The sequence below is a fragment of the Marmota flaviventris genome, chromosome 5 (genome assembly GCF_047511675.1).
Source record: "Marmota flaviventris isolate mMarFla1 chromosome 5, mMarFla1.hap1, whole genome shotgun sequence".
NCBI classification, from domain to species: domain Eukaryota; kingdom Metazoa; phylum Chordata; class Mammalia; order Rodentia; family Sciuridae; genus Marmota; species Marmota flaviventris.
In genome coordinates, this window is record NC_092502.1 from 73,511,568 (window position 1) to 73,526,349 (window position 14,782).

Sequence of the window (14,782 nt, forward strand, 5' to 3'; positions counted from 1 at the left end):
CATAATCCTGTGGGCATCCTTCCATCTTCTAGGTTTTGATGTTTGAGAAGATGATTTTTCGCTTCTTTTTTGTAAAGCAGCTGGGTGTTGGAGCAGAGTTTCCTGCCACATTATCTAATGTGATGGTCACTGTTTCCACTAGTTTCTCTACTTGCATCCTCATCTCCCTCTCCACTCTCTGCCCCCTGTTTCGCTCTTTGTATCTTGTTATTTTCCTCAACAGTTTTCTTCTTTTTCTTTCCTACTCTTCCTTCCTTTTTTTCTGCTTAAGAGCCAGTGACTTGTCAGGGTATAACCCCAGGTTTAGCTCAGGGTGTTGGTTCTGCCATATGCTGATAATTGTCTTGGAGTAATTATTTTAACCAATTCAAATTTGGGTTTTTTTAAAATTGTTTTTTACACAAATGGAGCACAACTTTTCATTTCTCTGTTTGTACATGATGCAGAGTCACACCATTTGTGCAATACTTAGGATAATTATGTCCATCTCATTCCACTATCTTTTCTACACACACACCTCCTCCCCACTTCTCACTCCCCTCTGCCCAATCCAAAGTTCCTCCATTCTTCCATTGACCTCCCCATTATGGATCAGCACCCACTTATTACAAAAAACATTTGGCCGTTAGTCTTTTGGGATTGGCTTGCTTCACTTAGCACTATATTCTCCAACTCCTTTCATTTACCTGCAAGTGCCATAATTTCATTCTTTAAAAGCTGAGTAATATTCCACTGTATAAATATACCACAGTTTCTTTATCCATTTGTCTATTGAAGGGCACCTAGGTTGGTTACACAGTTTAGCTATTGTGAATTGAGCTGCTATAATCATTGATGTGGCTGCATCACTGTAGTATGCTGATTTTAAATTCTTTTGGTATAGACTGAGGAGTGGAATAGCTGGGTCAAATGGTAGTTCCATTTCAAGTTTTCTAAGGAATTTCCATACTGCTTTCCAGAGTGGTTGTACCAATTTGGATGAGTGTACCTTTTCCCCCACATCCTCTCCAACACACATTATTGCTTAAATTCTTGAAAATTGTCATTCTGATTGGAATGAGATGATATCTTAGAGTAGTTTTGATTTACATTTCTCTAATTGCTAGAGATGTTGAACATTTTTTCATATGTTTGTTGATCAACTCTATATCTTCTTCTATGAAGTGTCTGCTCAGTTTCTGAACCCAATCAATAAATGGGCTATCAAATTTGAGTTTTTGGTCCTTAAAGTGTATGTTTTGTGGGAGAGAAGGGGGGGGCATAACAATTTACCTGTTTTGTTGAATGAGTTACTGTAAAGATCAAATGAAATCCACAAGGTAAGGGTGCTGTATGGTGTAGAACCACACAGTCCTGTACTAATTCCAGTACCACTGCTTCTTCTCCACCTTCCTGTCCTCTACCTCTCTCCCAACCTTTCCTTTTGTTGGTCCTATTTTCCATTCTCTCACCTTTTCTAATTTCACATATTTGGTTGCTTTTATACCAACTCTCTTAACCTATGGTTTATGGGTGAATTTTTGGGGTCTCATAACCCCATGGAATCGTATATACAGTTGTGTGTGCTTAAGATGCACAGCTTTCTGGAGATCACATCTGTAGTGTTTATCAGTTTCTTAAGAGGTTTGTATGTGATACCTCCTCCCAAAAATTATAAAGTGTTCACTGTGATCTAAATTGTGAAGGGTAAATTGGTATTGGGAAATGAAATTGGTATTTCAATTCACTGATAGAATTAAAAGCTAAAATGTTTAAACTTTCTTTAGAGATTACTTTCTGTGGTATATTGACTTGTGAAACAATTGTTTTAACTAAACTCATCAAATTGAGAACCTATAAAGCACAGGCACTTTGAAGTTAATGACCCATGTGAATAGTAGAGTGTGGTAGTTTTTGCTAGTTAGAGTTTTGAATCCTGTCCCTGAGATGAGAAGGATCTCTGTAGGCCTGAGCCCTGGGGACCATGCCCTGGATTACCCAGGGCTTATGCAGAAAGAGGACCCAGAAAATAGATTTATCAAAGGGAAACCTCTCCCAAATCAGCTTTCCCTGAAAATACCTTGAGCTTAACAAAATATTCTTCACATTCGAAGAAACTGGTCTGAAAAATATCTTTTGTACTCATGATGGAAATCAACACTCCTCTGGGCACCACTGGAGAGACTCTTTGCATTTCGCAGTCATTCGTTAGCTTTGATGTGTTGCTGGGCTTTTAGAGTTTTAAGTGGGAGATTTGGAGGGTGACACAGAAAAGTAGTCTGGTGGGTTTTTTTTTTTTTTTTTGCATAAGTGAAAAGTGAGAGTAACTCTGGAGCTTGGTGAGGATTAAAAGAGTAAGAGAAATGAAAGAAGCTCAGGGAAAGAGCAGGACTAAAGGAAATTGGCAACAGGAGACCATCTGAACCTTTCTCTAAATAACGAGTCATATATGTGAGGCTATGTGTGTGTGCAAATTAGGGAGCTTATGTTGAGAGCCTGACCCTGCTTTGAAGAGTTCTGTGGTTTTGAGGAGGTTACTTTACCTGTGAATCTTCATTCATCACATGCAAATTGGAATAATGCCTACCCTGCCCACCTCCAGGAGGTAATGGATATATGTGAAAAGTGGAAAATGCCCTGCCTCGGAAGTTGCTATTAAATTAATGAGAACACTCAGCAGTGCTCTGGGTTATCTGAAGTCCCCGTGTTATATGTAAATCGAGGCTCAGCTCCCTTGAACAAAACAAAAAAAAAAAAAGAAGAAGAAGTCAGTGTTTGGAACCTGAATTCCTGAATTATTTCTGGTATGAATGTTGTAGAGTTTATTCCTATCCTTTAGATGTCTTTAGGATCCATTAGTCTATTAGATGTCTATTACTATCTGAATAGTGGATTAAGAATTTTATGTTAAAGCTTAACAAATTTTATTTGTTAAGCTCAAGGTATTTTCAGGGAAAGCTGATTTGGGAGAGGTTTCCCTTTGATAAATCTAATTCCTGGTTCCTCTTTCTGCATATGCTCTGGGTAGTCCAGGGCATGTTCCTTTAGGCCTTTTATATTATTTTTCTAACAAAACAACAACAAAAAAACCCCTATATATCTGTGGCAGAAATTCTGTACTATAACTAATGGGGACAGTATATCTGAGTAGGGCGAATCCAGAAGCTCATGATTTTGGTAGGATTTTGTGCAAGTGGTTAAAAAAGAAAAAAAAAAAAAAAAAAAGAACTTTATTAGTATCCGTACCCTAGGAATAAATGGTTTTGGATGTTAGCAAACTTAAACCAGTGGGCTTTCTTCCACACAACCTGAAAACAAGGACCTGTTTCCTTGCAAGCATTCCATACTGTCCTGTCCCTGATTGATGTAAAGATAAAAATTGGTGATGGTGAACGTTGTGGTTATGGAGAGGACAGTTCAGACAAAGCCAGTGGAAGCTGATGCTGGTCACCATGCCATAGATGCAAGGGCTTCTGATTTGTACTTTAATTGGACCAAGATTTAGACCTATGACATGGGTGATATAGGGCTTCCAGAACATGAATCCAAGTTGACAGAAATGACTGTAGAAATGCACAGCCACAGCAATGGAGGAATGCTGTTGTATTACTGAGTGGGAACAAAACAGGATAAAAAATATTGAAAATAGGAGAGTTTGAAAGGGAAATTGCACCATAGGTAGCTCATCTTGGTAACAGGAGCACAAGGAATAAATGGAAGAGACTGAAGCAACTTTAAGAGCAAATAAGAATAATTTATTGGTGATAGGGGAAAGTGGGAAAAGTGAATGGATTTATTTGCTCGCTAGTCTCAAGGGAGGATGTTGACAGATGCCTGGAACCAACTTAAATTTCCCTAGGGAAGAAAAACCACTAAAAAAAAATGAAGATTGCTTTAGAGCAGGTGATCCAAAAATGAGTGCAGTTGATGAGAACACAAGTTCATGATCAGTTGGAACCTGCTGATTTAATTTTAACAATGGAGTGGCCACATGGAGCAATTGTCTGGAGCATTATGCTATAGTTGAAGAGTAGAAATTTGCTTCATTGTGTCTGATTGGCCTGGAAATAAAATAGAAATAGAGAAATATTGAGTCTTAAAATTAGAAAAGATTGGCTGGGCCCGGTGGCACATGCCTGTAATCAAAGCAGCTGGGGAGGCTGAGGAAGGAGGATCGAAATTTCAAAGCCAACCTCAGCAAAAGTGAGGTGCTAAGCAACTCAGTGAGACCCTGTCTCTAAATAAAGTACACAGTAAGGCTGGGGATATGGCTCAGTGATTGAGTGCCCCTGAGTTCAATTCCTAATACAAAAAAAAAAAAAAATAGAAACGATCTCTGTAATAATTTTGTATATGAAGAGACTGAAACCCTACCAAAGCAGACAAGTGATTTGCCCAAGATGTGAGAGCCAGATTGGCAGAGGTGTGGAAATAGATAAAACCCAAGAGCAAAATGGGCTGCTCACATCAGCTTGAAGTTTCCTTTTACATTGAACTCCAAAAAATTCTCAGGTTCAACATTAATCATCGCCATTATTTCAGTGAATTAGAAGTAAATTAAGAATTGATGTAAAGGAAGGTCCTATTAGGAACAAAACTGATAAAGGGAGAGGACAAAGTAAAACCCAGGGAGATTTGTATAAGACTTAATTTGGTAATGTGAAGAATTTTGCAGAAGAGGCAGAACTATAATAGGGAAGAAGAGACTAGGAATAGTTATTATCTTCATTATTGTTGTGAAGCGATTATATGGCATTTCATCTTCTAAACCTTTGCGAACTTTAATTAAGTGTCAAATGCAGTTAAGATCTACATTGCCCATGTATTCTAAGAAAGTAGAACATTAAAGTTTGGTGAGAAATTGAGAAAATATATTAGAACTCTCCTATTCTGAAACATTGCTAGAAGTTGCTGTGTTTGGAAACAACCTTCACCTTGGACATTAATTAAAATTCAAAAGCCTTGTTACGATGTACTTCCTACTCTTGCTGTTCACTCTCTGTAGTTGTTTGATGGGGAAATATATGAAGTGTGATGCATGTAGATTATCATTTGGATTAGAGAGTACAAGAAGGAAACATTTCTTGTTTTTTTGTGGCTCATTGTTACAACATTTGAAATAATCAGATCTGTAATATAAATGACAATCGACTCTTTGCCCCCTTGATCATTTCGTAATTATGATGTAAGAGCATTTTGATTTTTTAAAAAGTTTCTATGTCAATATAATTGCAGTATTTTAATGCTTTAAAATGTTTAAATCTCTATATCAAAATTGTAATATAGCAGGAAAGGAGGGGAACAAAAAGAAAAGAAAATACTTGTGTACCTACACTTAAGAATAAATGAGACTTAAAAGTAAGAATCATTATAGGAGATATGCTTTTTCATTTAAAGATTTCTTTATTACTCATGCATAAACAAAATAGATAGCTTCTGTCTTGTAAGTACTGTGTGCTACAATAGTCTTGCTTTTAAAGGCTAAGATTTTTTTTTTCTTTCCAAGTAGCACCTGTGTTTTCTGGAGCAGTTCAGCAATAGAAGAAATGACACTTTCATTCTTGTAATGAGGCACCATTAACCAGAGGCTTTTTGTAAGGGTGTAATTTCAAACTTCATTACAGACTGAGGCTGCCGTACCACCATTACTCAGGAAAATGTGCTTCTGTTGTGACTCTCCAATGGGCCTTACATTTTTAATGCATCTTGTTAGAATATTTATGAAACAGCATCACCAATAGAGGGCATCTGTCTTTAAAGCATGTGGGTCACAAGGATATTAACTGACAGAGAGTCACTGCCCTCACTTGAGACTTTTCAATTAGAAAAACAGAAGTTAAAGGGACAAGCTGTCATCCAAAGTTTATTCTGATTCAGTCCTTATGATAGCAAGGAAAAAGGAAGTATGTATGTGTCTGGAGTTTAATTTTATTCTCATCATTGTCCAAGTATAAAAGTCACCTGTGAAATTCACAATGGATGAGAATGAGCTCACAATAATTGTGCTTCTTTGAAAAGTCTATACTCTGGGGAAAGTTTATGTTTGCCTAAGTCATGCCTTAGTCTTGCTTTAGTAGGTTTAACCTCTTAAAAATATGTAAAGATCCCAACTTCCTGATAAAAAACATTTCACATTGTAAAATTTAATTCTGCCATTGAGCTGTGCAGCAATTTCATCCAGAATGGAAGCCGCTGGCTAATAGACTCCAGGGATAGGAGCAAGAGACCTGGGTTTGTGTCTAATCCTCAGCCCAGCATTTGAGGTGTGGGTTCCTGTGGGAGGGGAGGTTCCAGCTTACCAGCTTGACACCTTCCCTTCTCTCTTCCTGAGCCTGATCCCTCAGCTCCGGAAGTGTCCAGGGCTGCCTATACCAGCTGGCCTGGCAGGAACTGTCATGTGATCCATGGAAGGCTTGTAAATGTAGGTTCTGGCATGAAGTATGTATGTATACAGGTGCACAAGTACCTGTATGGCATTGTCAAATGGGAATGTTTGTTTCAAAGTACGATTAGTGGTTATGACCACAGCAGTGTACCTTCTCATGTTTTTCTTCAGATATTTCTGATGTTAATATCCATAGCAGTATATGTCCAATTTTAATTTCCTCTGTACCTGCCATGAGAAGAAGGAACTATGTTCTTAAATTTCTGAAAAGTACCATGACTGTGTCCTGTTAATCTTCAAATAATAGCCTATTAGCAATGAAAACTTTAGAGAGGAAATGTACACACTTCAAAGCCTTGGATAATTTTTTACTTAATACAGTTCCCCTTTAATCTAGAGATTTTAAATTGTTTCTTCCTCATAAGGTGCTGTTCTTTTCAACTTGAATTTGCTTTATGTGATCTCCATTTAAATTCTATGTGGAATGAATATTTGCCATCATTTGCTGATTTACACTTAGAAGCAAAGCCAGTTATACAGCCCATAGTCTAAGTGCCAGAACAGAGGAACCAAGAGCCATCTGTTCAGACAGAAAGGACTCAAACTTGCCTGCGCTTCCTGCTTGGTCTCCTGCAGTTGTGCTCTTGCAGTTTCAGTACCAGATTGGGATCCTGACAGTTCCCAGCTGTTCTCCACAATGGGGAGGTGCTCACTCAGGGCAGCTTCCTGCTGAGCTTACATAAATTAAAAGTTAAATGCTCACATAACAGGTGCTTGATTTTTGCTGGGAATAGTCACAGCTTCACAGCATCATTGCCATGCATTCCAGACAGCATCCACACATTAATGAAGCACTTAACTTCAATTAAGTACTTGTTTCTTTCTCCTCCCTCCTCCAATACCTCACCTCATTATTACAAAGACTTGATACATTGACATCCAAAAGCGTCTGCAGACTGAGTGTGGCCCATGGATAGGGTTAGGGTCAGACAGTGCCTTGAAATTCAGACTTGTTTGTCAATATGTGAACATTGGAAATGTTCACCGTAGAAATTCAGTTTTTTTTTTTTTTAATTCACTTTTTTTAAAAGTAGAGGATTTGCTAACACTATTCTGTGATCTCACATGGCCACGGCCTGTGCCCCACAGAACCCGTCCCTATTTTTCTTTCCCTGCCTGGTCCCTGGCCACATCAGGTGTACACCCTTCATTGCCTATTCCACAAGAGAGCAGCTGCATCAGAGTAGTGTATGCACACATGTGCAGCCGCTAGTGCCTTATGCCAGCCAGCATGTTTGACTTCACACTTCTAGTTTGCTATCTTAAAAAGGGGAATTATACCTTCCACCTATTGTCCTCGATAACATGGATGATTAACGTGAATTTTTAAAAGCATTGCAAAGTAAGATTATTCATTGCTATTTTAAGTAGCATATTTGAAAAATGATTTTGTGCCTGTAATCCCAGCAACTGCAGAGGCTGGGGCAGGAGGATTGCAAGTTCAAGGCCAGTCTCAGCAACTTAGTGAGGCCTCAACAACTAAGCGAGACCCTGTCTCAAAATTATAAAAATAAAAAAAGGCTAGGAATGTGGTTCAGTGGTTAAGCTTTTCTAAGGTTCAATTCCTGGTATCAAAAAAAAAAAATTGTGTTTCACATTGGCACTATATGCTACATCATTCTTTGTTTAGTCAGAATTTAAATGTGTTTTGAATGAGTTTTTATTTGATACATCTTTTCTTAGAAAATTTAAAGTCAAAGAAGTCTGGAAAAATTAACATATTTATATATTTATTTATGTCTCTGTGTATATATTTGTACATATGTACACACACACACTTATCTACTTTAGAATATGTTAATCCTGTTAATACTTTCTTAGCTTTCAGTGGTTATAATAAAATTTCTGTTGTTTAAGTGAAAAGCAAGTTTAGGATGAACGGAGAAACAAGGCACCATGTATGGGTGTTAACTTTAGATGAATGATTTTTCTTTTCAGAATACGGCAGGAGAACGATATGGTTGATTCAGCGCCTCAGTGGGAAGCTGTGTTAAGGAGACAAAAGGAAAAAAACCAAGCAGACCCCAACAACAGGCGATCCAGACACAGATCTCGCTCGTATGTTAGCTCTTTTTATACCTTGATTCAAAAACACTGAGCTTCAAGTAGCAGGCAGATGCCCGGGGCTTTTAATGTAGTGTAGCCAAGCCACAATTACCCTGTGCTTATTTGTCAAATTTACCTTTATTTGTGACTTTCATTAAATATATTTGAAGCTATAGAAGATGGAACACAGCCAAAACAAAATGTCATAGAAACAAGGCTATCAAAACTATATTTCTGTTTTGTTTGTGCTGTTTTTAAACAAATGCGTATACCCAGCTGGATAAATAGAAATAGTCTCCTTTGTTCTGAAGCCTGGCCTTGGTGAAGTACCTGCTGCTTCTCTCAATTTGAGTCTGCAGAATTGTCTGAAGTCTTGCTCCAGACTAAACCAGATGTGAATGTCTTCCCATCAAATTACCATTTGTGAGCAGTAGTCAGCGATTCATTACACTCCTGTGTTGGGGTTTATGCACTCCTGTTGCTAGGCAATGCCATGTGTGAGCACAATTACCCCTTAGTGGTGAGATTGCCAGTCCCTCAAATTAATTTTCTTCAAGCTGATAAAGTTTATGTGTGTTTGTGTGCAGTGTGTGTGTGTATCTATGCATCAAGATTTAGACCACCCATTTCCCAAAGCATATCTTTTTCAAGTGAGCTGGGGCTACCTATAGATCCCTTTGGTCCTGGACGGTTTGTATGTTGTCATCTACACATGGGAGGAAGGATTAATGTCTGAAGTAGGGCAGTGGAAGGATGTTGAGAAGTTTATACAGGAAAAAAAAATTCTGGGTAGGTATGTGGGAGCTTTGAGGGAGACAGGTCAGAGTGTGCCCGAGGACAGCTGTGAGCTCTAGGTCAGGTTAGCAGGCCACGAGAGGACATTCACTTCTAGTATGAGTAGTCTTAGATGCTGATGTTTTGATTAGAACTTAACCCAGAGTGTTTTTTTTTTTTTTTTTTTTTTTTTTAAGTAGGTCGTACATTGCAATCAAAGATTCTGTTCTTTTGTAACAGAAAACCTTTTAGGTTTAGTTGTCACTGAGCAGTATACACATTATATATTTATTCATTGCTTTATGTTTTTGTTTGGAAACCTAATTAAACTGTTGTTCTTAAAGCAGAAGTCAGAAGTTCCTTTGTCATTTTTAAAAACCATTACTTATTTGTAGGGTTCTTTATATATTCTGGATATAAGTCCTTTTTCAGATATGTGTATGGTGAATACTTTTTCCCAGCCTGTCATTTGCCTTATGGTCTGAACATTCTTTTTGATGACCAGACATTTTAAATTTTGATGAAAACCAGTATTTCATTTTGTTATGTTGTTTATAAACATAACAATTTTTTGCCCACCTCAATATTACAAAGAATCTTTCATATGTTTTTCTTTTTCCTTCATGGATTTTGTTTTTATATTTAGATCTGTGGTCCATCCAGGATTAATTGTTGCATATGTATTGAGTAGAGATTGAGACATACATCCAGTTATTTCAGTACCATTTGTAGCAAAGACTATTGTCATTGAAATGCCTTAGAGCTTGTGTGTAAAATAAATTACTATCTATATGTAGGTCAATTTTACTTCATTGATCTATTTATTTGTTGCTAAATGACCATCCTGTCTTGGTTACTATAATTTTATACTAAAACTTGAATAAACAGTGTAAATTCTCCAACTTTGTTCTTTTTCTTTTTCCCAAGATTGTTTTCCCTTTGCTTTTTATGTAAATTTTTGAGTCAGCTTGTCAGTTTTTACTACTCACCCCAAAAAGACTGTAGGCTTTAAATTAGGATTATATTTATAGATCAATTTTGACAAAATTAATATCTTCCCCACCCATTTGTCTGTCTTTAACTTCTTTCAGTAACAATTTTAATCGTTGCTATATTTATAGTATTTTTGTTAAGATTAATCATAAATATTTAATATTTTAATGATTTTACTTGTATATTCTTAAAAGTTGTCTTAATTATTTGCCAGTCTATTGAAAAACATGATTGTAAAAAAACTACACATAGTATCTTGCTCTCCTAGAGCTTTGTTAAATTCTCTTATTAATTCTGGAAGCTTGCCCCTTTTGGGGCAATTTCTTGGAAATTTCTATATACACAATCATATTGTTTATAAATTCAGGCAGTTTTCCTTTATTTCTAATCCTCTTGCCTTCTTTTTCAATTTCTTCCCTTATTGTGCTGGCTAGCTCCTCCAGTACAGTGTTGAATCCCATGCTGAACAGGAGTGGGAAGAAACTAGATATTGTTGGCTTGTTCTTTCTAGGGGGAGGCATTAGACATGTCACATTAAGTGTGATGCTAGCTCTGAGACTGAGGAAGATCCCTTCTGTCCCTAGGTGCTAAGAGTTATTGAAGAGTTTTCATTGTGAATGATTTTTGAAGTGTGTTATGCACTTTTTCTGCATCTCTTGAGATGATTGTTATATGGGTTTTTCTTCTTTATATTTTTTAGTGTAGGAATTGTATTGGTTCAGTTTTGAATGACATATTCCAAGGTTCAGTCCCTTGTAGTCATGATATAGTATCCTTTTAGTACATTGCTAGATTCTATTGGATTTTATTTTGTTAAGATTTCTCTATGTTTTTGAGAAATATTGGCGCATAATTTTTTTGTAATACCTTTGGGTTTTGGTAGCAGAGTTATAGTGGATATGCAAAATGGCTTGGGAAGTCTTCCTTCTTTGTTTTCTGAAAGTAAACAAATTGAAATCAGCATTATTTACATTTTAAATACTTGATACAATTTACCAGTGGAATTCTTTCTGCCCGGGATTTCTTTGTGGGAAGTTTTGAATTGTAGACTCAAGTTCTTTAACACATGTGGTGCCATTCGTATTTTCTACTTGTTATATTGGGTCTCTATAATTTGCGTTCTTAAAAGAGTTCACATAACCACATATAGTCCTTCTCAAAGTCTGTGTATCTGTTGACTGCTCTTGTTTGTTTGTTTGTTTCTTTTCCTAGAGTATGGTTATAATTCCCTGACTCATGTCTAGTAATTTTTTATTATATGCTGGAAATTTTAGAAGACACATTGTAGGAGGTCTGGATTATGTAGTCTTCTTTTAAACAGGGTCAAATTTTGTTGTCAGGCAGTTCAATTTCTGTCCCATCCTCTTGATATTATCAAACTTGTTTAATACGTTCATAAAATGGGGCTTTTGTCATCAGCCCAAGATATGTTTGTTCTCTACTTTAGGCTTGGTCTCTGCTCCCACAGCCTGGCCTTTCTGGAGTCTTAGTTGAATGCACACAGTCCTCAGCATGGGTTCTGCACTGTGACAGCAGGACTTCACCCTGCCTGGTGCTTCTGATTGCACTTAGCCTTTCATCAGCTGTGCTGTTAGGTCTCTTGGGGTCTCACTAGCGTGTGTGGAGACTGTGTTTCGTGACCAGACCCCATCAATGTTTTAAGAAAAATCCTCATACAAACTTCTAGAGTCTCTAGAGCTGCTTTTTTTTTCTTTCATCCTGCACTTGAGTTTCAGCCTGGTCAACAGCTTCAGTCTCTGATCTCTGACACCTCAGCAGTGTGAGACTGTTGCTTCCTGAGTTGCACACTGGGAAGGTGCCCCCCGGGGAGAAAGCTGGAGCAAGCAGGAGCTCACCCTGGGCTTCCCTTCTCTCAAAGATCACAGACTTCTGCTGCCTGATGTCTGCAGACCTTTGCTTTGTGTATTTTACTTTAGGTGTATCATTTACTTCATTGTGGCAAGAAGCAGAAGTTAAGGAATGCTCTTTTGAAACACAGAAATAACTTTAAGTTGGGAATTGTTTCTATCAGATCAGCTGGAATCGGAAAAAAAAATAATCTAATGGTACTTTAAATTTAAAATTTTATTTAAACATTGAAATTTTACCTATATGATCAAATTATCAGATCATATAGAGGATTTTCTCAGAACAGTGCAGCTGTATGAAACAGACCTATTAAGAGTTAGGTGTGTGTCTTTCTGGAATTTATAAGCAAACTATAAAAAGATCTAGCAAATATTTGAGATGATTGTATGGCTGAGCTTGATTAATTAACTTGATAACTTATATGGCCAAAGTACAGATAAGATAGAAAAAGAGTGTTCACTCAGAAGTTGCTCTGACCAGGTAAAAGCAGATTGACAAAGAGTAAACAAGCAAAAAGGCGGATTAGAGTTTGCAGTCATCCAGGTGAGAAATGATCATAGCCCAGAAGAGATGATGGTGATGGAAATAGAGACCAGTGGATTTTGAAAGTAGAGCTTGCATATTTGTAGTATGAGAGGAATTATGGATGTTGTTTAGTTGTTGAGCTGATCAACTGAGTGGGTAACCATGCCATTTTACTGAGAAACCAAGGAATGGGCTGAGGATATGAAAGCCAAACTTTCTGTTTTGTTAGGTTTGAGTTGCTAAACAGGCAGTCAAATGGAAACTCTCTGCAAGATGACAAATTACTTTATATTGGACAAACTAGGCTGTCTTTTATTTGCATTAAAAGCATTGAACTGAAATATAAGGATCTTGTCTGGTAAATCATTAAGTACAGTGCCACTTAATATATTTTCTAGCTACATTGCTATGACATTCATGTTTACTATCATTAGAAAACAAGTCGGTCTCAGTGAAAGCACATTCAACCTGAGCAAGCCTTTACTCATTGCGTGCCATATGGGGGAAAGCACTGAAGCTCAAACAATAGTTTTGAAAGGTTCCACTTGTGTGCTCTAGTAAGCACGGGCTCCCTCTGGTGGTGATACTGTCTTACTGTTGTCCTTGAAAAGTAATTGATAATGTGGAAGATGGGTTTGTCAGGGCCAACCAGTGTTCTCAGTTAAAAACAAAACAGAAGTTTGCTATAGTCGCTCAAGATTTAATGTGAAGTTTCTGGAAGGGATTCCTGAGCAATCTTTAAAAGCTAGGTTGCTAGGCTCCAAGGCTTCTCAATATTTCTTTAATTTGGAGAGGAAATGAGGGAGAAGAGTAAGCTATCTCCTAATTTGTTAATTCTGACCACGTAGGAATAAGATGAAAAATTACCAAGAAATTTGTCAAATACTTTGAATTCTGTAACTAAAGATAATTTTATGAATTTAACTATTTTCAATTCTAAATTTCCTATTTGAGCTATGATCAGTGTAAAGATCACAAAAATAATACAAGTCAAATGTTGCTATCTGTACTATTTTAAAATACAATATGGCATACAAATGTAGTATAGTATATACTATCATGTAATAATATATAGTATGTACTATTGTGTAATGTTTCTTAGATAACTGGAGAATTTGGAGGTTATATGAAAAGACTATATGTAATAATGGAGTTTAAATCCTTTATAAATTTATAAAATGTTCTTGTTTTGGGCTTTTGAGAGAAGGGAATTGATTTGTAAATAAGGTTTCAGTCAAACTAATTTCTCTGATTAATTTGAAGTGGAATATTTGTATGAGGTGTAGATGAAGGATGCTTTTGGAAAATATTGGACTGAATGTTTATTTTTCATATACGTCTTATCTTTGGACAACTCAGCAGTCTATTTCCTGAGGGCCTTCTTTGGAGAATTTAAGTAAAACATCTGCATAATGAAAAGTCTTTTAATTATGAAAAATGACTGCTAATATTTCACAGCTTTCTAAATCCACAAAATGATGAGCTGCAGACAGAACATGAATTCATCCTAAATTATTGATTAAATGAGTGCAGATGTAAGCATAAAAATAATATCTTCTTCATTAACATGTAGCTGATGTTCATATTTTTTTTCAATCATAGGAGCTCTAACAGTCAGAAAATTATTATTTTTTTTTAAAGCTTTGAACCTTTCTTTTTGCCTTTAGTTGTTTGAAAATCCTGGATATTTCAGAGCTCAGTTTAGTTAAAAATATGATCTTATGGTGCTCTAGGACTTAAAGTTAAAGACTAAATTCCTGAATCTTTTAGGAACAATATTTATGGCTAGAAGGACTGATGATCTCATTCAGGTTAAGATAACATTTCTGCTAAGTCTTCTGAGATAGGAATGAAAGGCATTTCCTAAGGAATTACAATAATAATAGTTTTTTTAAAAAAAATACTTAGAAACTACCTTTTTTTCCTGATAATTAATATAAGAAATTATCTTGACTTAAAAAAAAATCAGAAAAGACAGGAAATAATAAATAAGAAAATTAGTTGGGTATGGTGACATATCTACAATCCCTGCACTTAGGAAGCTGAGGCAGCAGGGTCATATGAGCCTGGGAGTTTTGAGACCAGACAGGGCAACAGCATGAGACTCTGTATCAAAAAAAAAAAAAGAAAAGAAAAATAAGACACCTCTGT

At 36.5% G+C, this 14,782-nt stretch overlaps 1 protein-coding gene across 5 annotated transcripts in view; it reads left to right on the forward strand.

Annotated features, from left to right (window-relative positions):
• The window catches only part of Epb41l4a (erythrocyte membrane protein band 4.1 like 4A), a 231,624-nt gene that overhangs the window by 205,623 nt on the left and 11,219 nt on the right, over positions 1–14,782 (forward strand). For all 5 annotated transcript variants that reach the window (XM_071612342.1, XM_071612343.1, XM_027927707.2 and 2 more), the window contains one exon: positions 8,363–8,482. In XM_071612342.1, coding sequence (XP_071468443.1) covers positions 8,363–8,482 — 120 coding nt within the window. The remainder of the gene's footprint in view (positions 1–8,362; positions 8,483–14,782) is intronic.